Here is a 12343-nt window from a genome sequence, read left to right on the forward strand (position 1 = left end):
TATTTTAAAATCCCTAGTTTTACGGCGGTGATGAGTTTGTACTATGTCCGAGTGTATTTATGCTAATTGGTGATGAGTTTACGTGTACCCTAATATCAAAGAATATAGACGCATATGCGTCTATATTCTTTGCTAATATTATGGTCTAAAAGGTCTTTTATTAGAACAAAGGTTTCTGTAGGAGGAATACTACGAACAAGGTTTTCAACGTCAAATGAAATTAATTTTGAGTTGTGAGGTAATTGAAAATGTTTTGTTTTATTAAATAGTTTTATTATATTTTTTACGGTAAATTGAGGTGAACATTTAGTGTGTTTTAAAATAATCTCTAACAATTTTTTTGATAGTTTATATGAAGGAGCTGTATAAAAAGAAATTACAGGTCTTATTGAGTGATCAGATTTATATAGTTTAATAAAGTAGTATAATTTAGGAGGCTGTGGGTTCATGATGTTGAGGTGTTTCTTTTCTATTGAATGTAACATGATGTTGAATTTTCTAACTCTAGTTTAATTTGTTTTTGATAATTTTCTGTCGTATCATTGTGTACTATTTCAATATTTTGATCATTTAAAAATTCCATTGTTTTATTATTTTCTATTTGATCTATACCAATAATAGTGTTACCTTTGTCTGCTTTTATAAATACTATGTTGTTTTCTATTGATTTATTTTTAATTGAAATAATTGTTATGGTTATATCAACAAAAAGAATTGTCGAATTTGGAATGAAACCAATCTAAATAAGATCCAAAAATCTAATGCATCCCGAAAAAATTACTGTTTGGTGTGGATTTTGAACGGACGCCGTCATCGGTCTATATTTATTTGAGAACAACATTAGCCAAGCCATCACTGTCATGTCAATGAAGAGAGCTCAAGGTTAATGATTACTTATTGATTTTGGCCCGAATTGAATGACATGGACAGCAAGAATATGTGAATTCAACAAAATGGTGCTACGTCCCAAATGCATTACATAAAAAATCGTCTTTTTTTAGTCATAGTGTTAAAAAAATTAAAAATTGTCTTAATAAATGTTTATTTTATTTTATTTATTTATTTATAATGTAAAACTGTAAGGAATTAAAAATTGATAATTAAAATATAATTTTAACAAAGATACACCTAAAAAAATATGCTCTGTCAATTCCTCGTGCCCGTTGTGTCATATATTGTAGAGCAAGGCGCTGCTCTCTTTTCTCTTTTCATTTTAGGAGCATACTACACATCGTTTTGTGAGTATCTCTTTCGTTGTCGGGGGTTTTAGAACTGGAAAATATTATTCAAACAATCGTGAGGGTCTCGGTATTTTCAGTTTTCTTCAACTCGGTTTTGCTGTGGCATATTGTTCTATAAATTATTCTCTCGTATGTAAAAGGAAGTTAAGGCGGATGTTTCAATCTCATAGTTTTTTTGTGTAAAGTGAACTCTTTGAGATAAGTTACATCCAAAAAATGTCATATATATTTTTTAGATGGCATCTTGCTGATGTGTGAAAATCTATAAGAAAATTTTAAATATTCCTTGACAAAAGTGTATTATTCACAGCTTTTTATTATTTTTTTAATTATTATTAATTTAAATTTTTTTAGCTTTAATAACAATGGGTATTATTTGGAGTGCCTTTGGAGCCACCAATACAGGAAGGACAGATGATGCTGACTCAACGACGGGGCTTACCTCCAGAGATAAATATTTAATAAAAACATCATGGGCTGGTGTAATGAAAAGCCCGACGGACAACGGAGTAGCTTTACTTCTTTTGTAAGTATGGCATAATTATTTTATGAAACTCTTATGCAAAAGATAATGTAGTTGAACCGTTGAGTCAAATCGTGTATGATGGTTCTTTGTACGCGTAAATGAAATCTATTTTATCTTCTTTGTCTATTCGGCCTTAGGTCCATTTTAGTCCGATTTTAAAAGTACAGTAATATTTATTCATAAAAATCATCCTAGTAGGCAGTTACTTCTTGTTTATTTTGGTTGCTATTTTGGCTAGTCCATATTTAAATATTTCTGTAACGGTAGAATCTTTGAGTTTAATTATTGTTATCCCTTTATATTTTAAGAGTTAATGTGTTATTCCAAGGCACTGAGGCTTTGCTGTTACATACTGAACTTACAGCCTCTCAACGTTTTTTACTCTGTCTATTTAACTCTGAATGCTTAGATGTTAAATTCTGTACTAAAAAAAACTTTAATCACATACTTAATCTAACAACCTATTTTCCATCCCTCTCTGGTGAAGGGCAACGTCGATCATCAGTACCAGCTCAAGTCGCAGAGGAATAATTCTGGATTGGCTTGAAACTGGACTACTACAAACATATCTGGACCAGTTTAAATGGTTATGGTACTGCGATGGGAAAGGCAACGGAAAATTATCCCATAAGAACTTCCAAGAACAATTATCATGGCAATAGGTTACGATGACAAAAACATTACTGATCATGGTGATTGGATCCCAAGATACATAAAATCAAATAGTAGGGCCTCAAAGGTTGCCAGCTAGCGAAATTCCTATTGCTCAAAAAAGTAAAACGAGTCTTCAACACCTATGGATTGGAACGTGGAATGTACGAACTATGTAAGTGAAAACTATCCATATCGTTGTAAGTGAGATGAAAAGATTCCCAATAAACATATTGGAAATTATTGAAACACTTTTCAAAGTAATCTGGGAATTGGAGGAGTGCTGTCTCAGATTCAAGAAGGACAGGAACGAGTCCTCGGATATTTTAGTAAAGTTCTTTCAAAACCTGAGCGGAATTATTGTGTCACGAGAAGAGAACTTCTAGCAGTAGTGAAATCAGTAGAGCACTTCTATCAATACCTTTATGGTAGGAAGTTTCTAATCCGAACCGACCATGCCGCCCTTAAATGGTTGATGCAGTTTGTGAATCCAGAGGGTCAGATAGCCAGGTGGATCGAACGACTCCAAGAATACGATTTTAAGATTGAGCACCGGGCCGGAGTTAGCCACAGAAACGCTGATTCTCTTTCCAGAAGGCCATGCCCAGCAGAGTGTTCCCACTGCAACAAAACGGAATCCAAGGAAGCAGCAGTGCTAAGAACGACGATGGTCAACGACGACTGGACGCCTACTAAGATAAGGGAAGAACAAGAGAGAGATCCAGTTATACAGAAAATCCGAAAATGGATAGAGGAAAACCGTCGACCACCTTGGCAAGAAATATCAAACCTATGCTCAGTAGTTAAGACGTATTGGGCCCAGTGGGACTCATTTATCATGGAAGATGGCTTGCTCAAACGAGTCCTGGAAAATGATGACGGTTCAGAGAAGAGAAGACAGTTGGTGATCCCAAAGAGCAGAATAGCCGAAGTACTTCGTCAGTTACACGACAGTCCATCAGGAGGGCATTTTGGTGTAAAGAAAACCCTTCAGCGAATTCGGGAACGGTTTTATTGGATGAACAGTTCCGACGACGTAAAAGACTGGTGTAAGAAATGTACTATTTGTGCTACGAGTAACGGGCCTCACCGAAAAAGGAGAGTTCCTATGAGACAATATAATGTTGGAAGCCCGTTTGAAAGAATAGCTTTGGACATTGCAGGGCCATTTGAAGAAAGTGAAAATGGGGGCAAGTACATGTTGGTAGTAATGGATTACTTCACTAAGTGGGTCGAGATTTACGCACTTCCAGACCAGAAGGCCGCCACCGTTGCAGATAAGTTGATCCAAGAATATATCAGCCGATTTGGAGTGCCTTTGGAGATCCATAGTGACCAAGGCAGGAACTTCGAAAGTGATCTATTCCAAGGAATATGTGATAGACTAGGCATGAAGAAAACAAGAACTACCGCGTATCATCCGCAATCGGATGGTATGGTAGAACGAATGAATAGGACAGTTGGCAAGTATTTGACAAAGATGGTGTCCGATCATCAGCGAGACTGGGACCAATACCTTCCGTTCTTCACAATGGCCTACAGATCTGCTGTTAACGAATCAACGGGCCAGACACCAGCCAGATTTACTGAAACACCTTAACTATGTAAAACGCGATATATTTCGATATAAAAGAAACAACACAACATATCACAGAAACGACACTCGCAATAATAGTTACCCCACATACTAATCTAGCAGTGAAATCGTTAATTTACTATACAGATTACATGATATAATGGTGCTTTTACAAATTCAAGCAACAACGTTAAAAATTAACGTACTACAGATATATGCGCCAGCAGCAGATAAAGATAAAGCAACCAGCGGCTGCAAAGGTAAGGTGAATGAGGTCGTGGGAAACTTTACCCTTATGTAAAGAAACGATAGAGGCTATATACTTAATAGCTTCTATCTTCTTCTTTCTCTTAATAAGCAATTTTGCTGGTTCATTGGCAAATTATTACCTTTGTGAAAGGTTGTCATGCAATAGCATGTCAAAGCATGGAAAAAATTATGCATGCCATAAAACCGCTTAAAAACGATAAATCCCCTAGGCTGGACAATATTGATGCCGAGCTAATTAAAACAGGCGGTCATGAACTCATAAGTAAAATCCATCAATTAATAGAAATGGCCTGGCAACAAGAAATAATGTCGAAAGAATGGTGTGGTAGTATTATTGTACCAATACACAAGAAAGGAAAAAAGGAATCATGCATGAATTACAGAGGAATCTCACTTATCAACACTACATATAAAATATTGGCTTCGATATTATTAAAAAGATTAGTAACATACGCTGAAGAAATAGTTGGTGACTACCAGTGTGGTTTCAGGCCTGGCAGATGGACTATTGATCAAATATTTAGAATAAGACAAATGCTTGAAAAGTATAGACTTCAAACAGGCTTATGATTCAATTAATCGTGCAACACTATGGAAGGCAATGCAAATATAGCATAAGGCCTTTATTTAGAATATGGAAAAATTTTAATTAGTCATTAATACGTATAATCTGTTTTTCTATTACTGAAAGCCCTGTTGTATTTTGGTATACATTTGTTAAAGATTCTACCAGTTTGACCGATGTAAGTTTTTGGGCAGTCACCACATACAAAAATATTTTATCTGATTTTATTTAACGACAAATGTTAAATATGTCTGTGTAATCACTTCAAAAAAAAATATGAAGTATTATTGGTGGAATAAATAGGTAGGAACATATCAAGAGTGAACAGAAATAACAGTCCAAGGCCAACTATATAAAGAGTAAATTAGTTATTCTTACATATTTAAACTTTATTTAATAACCTTGATTTTAAATCATCGCAAAGCAAATCGTGTGCAAATGTGTTTACCAAAAAATCAACTGTGTTAATCGCAAATAATTAAACTGCCATTTTAATAGCTTTACTATTTTTTACTATTTTATAACCGTTTCAGAACTCTACATAATTGACTGCATGGTTGTATAGGTTTCAAAACTTTTTAAGGATTATCTTCGAACCTTAAAGTCTTTTAAAGCCTCAGGTATTTTTTGAAATAGATGTTAATTTCACCTCCTACACTTAACTCAACAGTGAACGGCTGGAGGGTGAGACCTGTTACTTATAGGCACCTTCTGCCAACTGCAAAATTTTTCTTGATCTTGTGTCGCTATTGCCAAAATACACTTTCAATACTTTCTGAATTCCCACATACTTTTCACTCTACTTTCACGGGCACAAACAAAACTTTGATCAAGCAAGCAAGCAATTTAATTAAACCCTGCCTGAGACACTTGTTGAAATAACGTTCGGGTATAACAATTCATTGGAGCGAGGTGTATTATTTCGCTCTCCAATGCTCCGGACCACCTCTTTCTCCTCTATAGCACTCTGATGCGTGATAGGGACACACTATCATCCAAATGCTCTTTGTGAGTCCTGGGTACAAGGACCCCAACATGGTTACCCAACCTACAAATCTGGGCTAGCGTTAGGTGCTTTATTCCTGCTATCTTCTTGTGATTTATCCGCGAATCTTAAATTGCTCAAGTCAATTGCTCATTGCTTGATGCTCGAGAGTTTGGGCCCTACGTGCCCGGGTGTTTGGGTTTTGTAATTTTTTTTATATTTTTGGTAGCGGAAGTCGTTTTTTTTGCATATTTTTTTGTAGAATATCCTAAAAAATCTTATTAGTGGGCCTACATAGTAGTTTTGACTGTCTGCATTGATAGAGCTACGAACTATCCTCTGGTTTTTCTTTTTAATTCTTCTCTGGGGCATATATTTATTTTTAATCCAGTATTTATTGCTTCGGACGCTTGTGCTTTCATCGATAGAATGCAGTATTTCTCATTATCTCTCACAGTATGAGACTTGAGTGGTTTTCTGTCATCATATCGGTCACCCTAACTTGTTGCAGTTCTCTGAATAGAAAACGTTCAGCGACGTGTATCTTGGAACGTTGACTGCTTCTCTTAGGCTGCTGTTGTGAGCCGCTGCTGTTTTTTGTATATTAATTGTGAGGCCCCATTTGGCATACTCATCTTCCAGTTTTCTAAGCATGTAGCCTACATCACTCTCGTCTTCAGCTAGAATGGCTTGGTCGTCAGCGAAGTGTATCGTGTACAATCTATCATCTCAGATTGGGATGCCCATATTGCAGCACTTTCTTCTCCACACTGAGAGTGCCTCATTTAGATATATTTTGAAGAGTGTAGGTGCTATGCAGCAGCCTTGCTTTAGGCCCTTACTAATAGGAATTTCTCTAGTTAATCTATTTCCAGTTTTAATGTTTGCCGTCATATTTTTGTAGAGCTGTTGTACTGCTTGTATATTTTTTTGCTTATTCCTTGTTTTTCCATTGCTACCCAAAGCATTGAAAGTGGTACACTATCGTATGCCTTTGTCAGATCTATAAAGACTATATGAGTTGAAAGGTTGTGGGCTAATCTTTTCTCGATAACTTGCTTTCGAGAGAATAGACTGTCCATACAGGATCTGCCTGCACGAAAGCCATTCTGTTCTTCAACATCTGTCATCTCTTTTTCAATTTTGTTTTTTATTATTTTTCCATACAGTCTTGAGAGTGAATTTATGACACTTAGCCCCCTGTAGTTTGAACAATTCTTTCTATCTCCTTTTTTGTAGATGTTGTTAATATGTGCTTTTGTCCATTCCGGTGGTAAGTCGTGTCCATTATAGAATAAGGTGAAGACATACGCCAGTAATTCCCGTAATACTTGTGGGCTATGCTTTAATAATTCATTTGGTATACCTTGTGGTCCGCATGACTTCCGACTTTTTAGAGTTTGTATTGCATTCTCGACTTCCTGTACTGTTATTTCATCGTCTTCACTGAATTCCAGTTCGTATGTTGTTGTACTGATGTTCGTGAATTGAGGTCTTGTTTCAGTCAAGAGTTGTGAGTAGTGTTCGATCCGATGAGATTATTTTAAGCTGTCAATTGTTTCTTTGGCTGTTGATGTCTCTTTTTGAAGGGCAATGCTTCCGTTTGTTCGGAGTTTATGACGATTTTCTATTGTATACTCCATTCTTTGATGTTTTCTAACACTGTTTGCAGGTTGTTTACTGCTATATCTACATTTCTATATTTGACCACTCACACCGTATCATCGGCATAAAGGCTAAGTAGAGTTCCAGGTAATCTTGGGACATCAGCGGTGTTATTATATACAGTAGTGGTGACAGGACTGCTCACTGTGGTACTCCAGCCTCTGGGTTTTCGAGTTTGGACAGGACTTGTCCTATTCGAACTCTGAATCTTCGCTTGCTTAAGTATAAAGGGATTAGTCTCATCATTGACCCGCTGTACCCATAGCCTCTTATTTTGGAAATTAGCCCTTTATGCCAGACTTTATAACAACCTCATAAGTACACCAGAAACGCGAAAATTAACTTCCACTTGATATTAATAAGGTTAAATGGGGGATATAAAAATTACCATTATCTAGTAGTAATAGTATTTTATCTTCTTTTCTACATAATAATATTCTTGTTTCAGATTGTTTAAAAATTTCCCGGAGACGAAAACTGTCTTTCCTTTTAAAAACATACCAAATGACGAACTAGCAAAAAATGTTAGGTTTAGGGCTCACTGCAACAGCGTTATTTATGCCGTTTCTTCCATGGTAGATGCCATAGATGACACGTCATTACTTGTAGGCATACTCGAAAAAGTTGGCAGGGATCATAAGAGGCGAAGTATTCCCCAAAAATATTTTGAAGTAAGTAAATATTATAGATATCATAAGTAGCTTTCTATATATTTTCAAGTATGAAACATTTCTTTATAAATGACATTACTTATTCAAAGCCATGCAATTTTTTTATATTATCAACATTTTCTTTACCTTTATCCCCATTAAAATAAGGGCTTTACTAATTAATTACATTTCTTCATGAAGTTCTATTTTTTTAATATAAGTATCAATTATATTCATATACATGTCTTGTCCAAGCGGTTTCCATCTGATCTTCTTTCGTATTAGGTGATTATTGATTTGACGTTGAACATTCTGTAATCTCTTAGCCTAACTATGCTGTTTAATTTTGGCATCAATTATTTGTTTCACCAGTAGATTTACACTTATATATCCATTATTAGCGGGGTAGCAAGTAGGTTTATTTATTGTCCAATCTTTGCGTGAGTTCATGAGATTTCACTGTACCATACTGTGAGACTCATGTTTATAACCTCGTATATTTTATATCCTATATCTCCATGTATATCCCTTCTGATACCAAAAACCCTGATAAAGGGCAGCCGCGTTCACCATTACCGAGACAAGACTCAAAAGAAAATGATCTTAACCGGCTTGTTATTAGAATTCCACAGGTATGACCAAGAATTCATCCACAGATACTACTCAAATTACAGCTTAGCTAATTGTCGTCATGTCTTGTATTGGGACAATTTGGCCTTTTTCCAATTTCTTTGGCTTCCCGGATAATTCTTGGTTTGTAAAAGCGGATGGGGGCCATGGTTTTAGAGTTTTCAAAATCAATTTTGCGACCTGTGTGAAGATCAGGTTAACCTAAAGCTGAAATTGCATCTGAATTGCGAACATAAATGGAATGTTCATAAATCCTATTTTGGATTCTACGATTTGTTTGGCCTATGTAAGATGGGAAGCAGTCTGAATTAATTTGTGAATGTGAATGAAGAAAGTTGGCATGCAAGTAACGATTGGTATTGGTATGTTTTCGATAAACAGAGTGATAAAAACTAAGATTGGTTTTTCTTAATGATAACGTCATGAAACGATAAGGTAGAATCAGTTTCCACCTCCACAGAGAGATTGATACTAGGATATATACCATTCAGATGGATTTAAAGGGTACCAAAGCACCCTTGCCGCTGGGCTGAATAACGAATGTATCGTTAACATATCAAAACCAACATGTGGGTTTGAGCAATGATGTGGACATTGCTTGGGTCTCGAAGTCTTCCATAAAGAGATTGGCAATTACTGGAGATAGTGGGAAACACACTGGGGCAGCATCTATTTGTCTGTATAATTGCTTTTCGAAGATGAAATGTTTTGGAGATAGTGTTGAACACACAATTTTTAATAGAAATAAGTGGTTTTGTTAGATAATGTATTTTGTTTTTAGAATGTTTAGAGTTTCGTCTATAGGAATGTTTGTAAAGAGTGAAACGATATCGAAACTTACTAGAATGTTTGTGAGTTAGATACGGTATTGTTCAAGAAGTTCGATAAAATGAAAAGAATTTTTAACAAAGGATTAAGCATGTTCAGCTAGAGGTTGTACACACTGACAACGTTGTATACACCGTTGTAGACACTGACAATGGCACCTAGAGGAATATCGGGTTCGTGAATTTTGTATAGGTTATATATTTGAGGTGTTCTGGAAGAATTTTCACGAGGAATTAAAGATTGTTTTATGTCAACAGGAAGAGAGGTTTTATTGATAAGCTTTTGTTGTTTTTTTTTGACAGATAGTTGGATTATTAGGAATTGATCTGTTATCTGGAGTATTAATGAGATTTTAGAGTTTATTAATGTAAGAAGAAGTGTTTGAGATAACGGTGGCATTTCCTTTATCGGCGGGAAGAATGACTATATTTTGATTTGACTGATTCTTTCCGGGCTTTTTTCTCGGATTGGCTAACGTTTGGAGTAGGAGATTTTGAGTTTCTAGGAACTCTAGCAATGTCTTGTCTAGTTATTTCAGCATATTCGGAAGGTAATGGAGATGGCTTTTTCAGTTTGACAGATGTGTCTTAATTGGAATGTAGCTTGGGGTAACAGAATAATTGAAACGTTTTGCTAAAGCTGGAGTGGCAATGGCCGCAATAAAGGGTATCAAAAACGTTGTCAACTACTGTAGTAAGTTTTATAGTTGTACGTTTTTGGAATTTGTTCAGAAATTAGGAATTTCCTAGACTCCATATTGAGTGGTCAGCTTGATTTATTATTTTATAAAAAATTTATTCAATTTTATAATTTTATTATTATATATTTTACGTTTATTGTTCATTTATGTCTTGACATTGGTAATAACGTACACAAGGTGAGCGTTACCGTTATTTTAATACTTTCATTTGTTTCAGGGACTTCAGGAGACAATGGTCGAATTGTTTTCCACGTTTATGAAAACCAATGAAATAAACTCATGGAATAAAGCTTTAAGTGTTATTTTTAAAGTGATTGCTGACAATCTTAAATAATTTTAACTGTTTCGTTGATAAATCGTTATCAGATTTTATGCAATTTTAATTGTCGCTTATCTATAACAAAATTATAGAATCGTAATATTTAGATTGTTAATTTTTATGCGACTTTAGATTTAAGATTCAATTTTACAATTTTTTTAATGAAGGGTCTTATCTATTTGAACTTATTTCTAATATTAATTCCAAACTTGTTTTTCTCTATTTTTCACTATTTTTTATAGTGTTTTTATGTATTGTTATAAAAAATTTTAACAAAAAATCAGATACAATTTTTTGCAATTCTTAGGGAGAATTCAAAAAGGGACATTATTGACATTATGCGAAAATTATTCAGCGCACTACTAAAATACACCACTAAATATACCCTGGGTTATAATTTAGTAGGTAACTTGAATATCGGCTCCTAACTCTTATGGCTCAGTTACTGAACCTCAGCATTCTAAAGTTTTGTATTGTTGACATGTATATTTTGATCTAGCCGTATATGTCTTCCCACTTTGTCTCGACTAGCTCCACTGAATTTCACGTGATGTCCAAACTTCATTACAATAATTTCTATCACATTCAGAATATGTAGTTAGGGTGTTTTCGACGAAAAAATCAGTCGAGACCAAAAAATGCTGCATACAGTCCAACATACTTAACAAAGGTTTAGTATTTACCAATTGGCCTGTAATTTGTCCACTCTCTTAACTTAGAATCTTAACTTTGAGAAGACCTTATCCTGTCGATGTGTTTAATTCTTTTTTTTTTGTTATATACTTATCACCATATGGGATGTAAGTGCCTGGCAAAATATGGTCACTTATACACTCCCACAGTACCCAACAGAGGGACTTCGACCAGTCCATTTGAAGTACCCTCTGCGTAACTTCCATCTTTGGTGGAAAATCAACATTTCTCACACAGTAAATAAATGAAACACAAGGGTAGAAGGTGGACAACGTCCAGCCACAAAGTCTAAACGTTCGGAGAACCCGAGCAGAGCCCCGACATCGGATTCCCAGGGTACAGGAGACCCTATTTGGGAGCCGACCCTCTTTACTTTTCTACCTTTACTTTACTTTTATGCTGTTAGTGTCGCCATCTATATAACAAATCATAGAGTTAATAGGTAATCTGATACTGTCATTAATTTTGTTTTAGTGAATTATCCTTACTTCGTTCTGTCACATATGTTTAAGTAAATAAATAAAGAAATATTCATAGCCCTTGCTTATACTTTACATATCAAAGTTGTGATGTTTTTCTTTGACTAAGGAATATCTATATTCCTAGTAACAATTAATTTGCTGCAATAGAGGCGGCAGAATACTCCCTTCTTCTTTTATATTTTTTATTAAACAACAATAAACTTCAAGAGTTTATATGAAAACGACCCTAAAATGCACAATTTTTTATTTTTTTTGTCACCTTTATTTAGTAATAAGTTTTATATGTTCGCATTAATATTGTAAAGTTATGTTTTATGAAAATAAATATAATTTTAAATAAATATTAACGTATTTATCAATCATTACCAATAACCTGCTACTACAACCCTCACATCTTCTGTATCTTCCAGTGCTGACAGTGATATTTGAGTGAGGAAGAAAAAAATAATCCAACAATTTTTTTCGTGCAAATTTAATACAATCTTCTTCTGTAAATACCTCCCTAATAGCACTCAATCGTCTGTTTTAGTACTAAGGACATCCTTTTTACTTCTTATTTTGG

At 34.9% G+C, this 12343-nt stretch overlaps 2 protein-coding genes across 6 annotated transcripts in view; both read left to right on the forward strand.

Annotated features, from left to right (window-relative positions):
- LOC140449215 (cytoglobin-1-like) overlaps window positions 1-12122 on the forward strand; it is a 63477-nt gene extending 51355 nt beyond the window's left edge. For all 4 annotated transcript variants that reach the window (XM_072542396.1, XM_072542392.1, XM_072542395.1 and 1 more), the window contains exons 2-4: window positions 1596-1767; window positions 7928-8150; window positions 10505-12122. In XM_072542396.1, the coding sequence (XP_072398497.1) occupies window positions 1607-1767; window positions 7928-8150; window positions 10505-10621 (501 nt within the window). In that variant the 5' untranslated portion in view covers window positions 1596-1606 and the 3' untranslated portion in view covers window positions 10622-12122. The remainder of the gene's footprint in view (window positions 1-1595; window positions 1768-7927; window positions 8151-10504) is intronic.
- LOC140449213 (cytoglobin-1-like) overlaps window positions 1-12343 on the forward strand; it is a 69493-nt gene that overhangs the window by 45736 nt on the left and 11414 nt on the right. The gene's annotated exons all lie outside the window — the stretch shown is intronic.

Source organism: Diabrotica undecimpunctata, chromosome 8 (assembly GCF_040954645.1).
Source record: "Diabrotica undecimpunctata isolate CICGRU chromosome 8, icDiaUnde3, whole genome shotgun sequence".
NCBI classification, from domain to species: domain Eukaryota; kingdom Metazoa; phylum Arthropoda; class Insecta; order Coleoptera; family Chrysomelidae; genus Diabrotica; species Diabrotica undecimpunctata.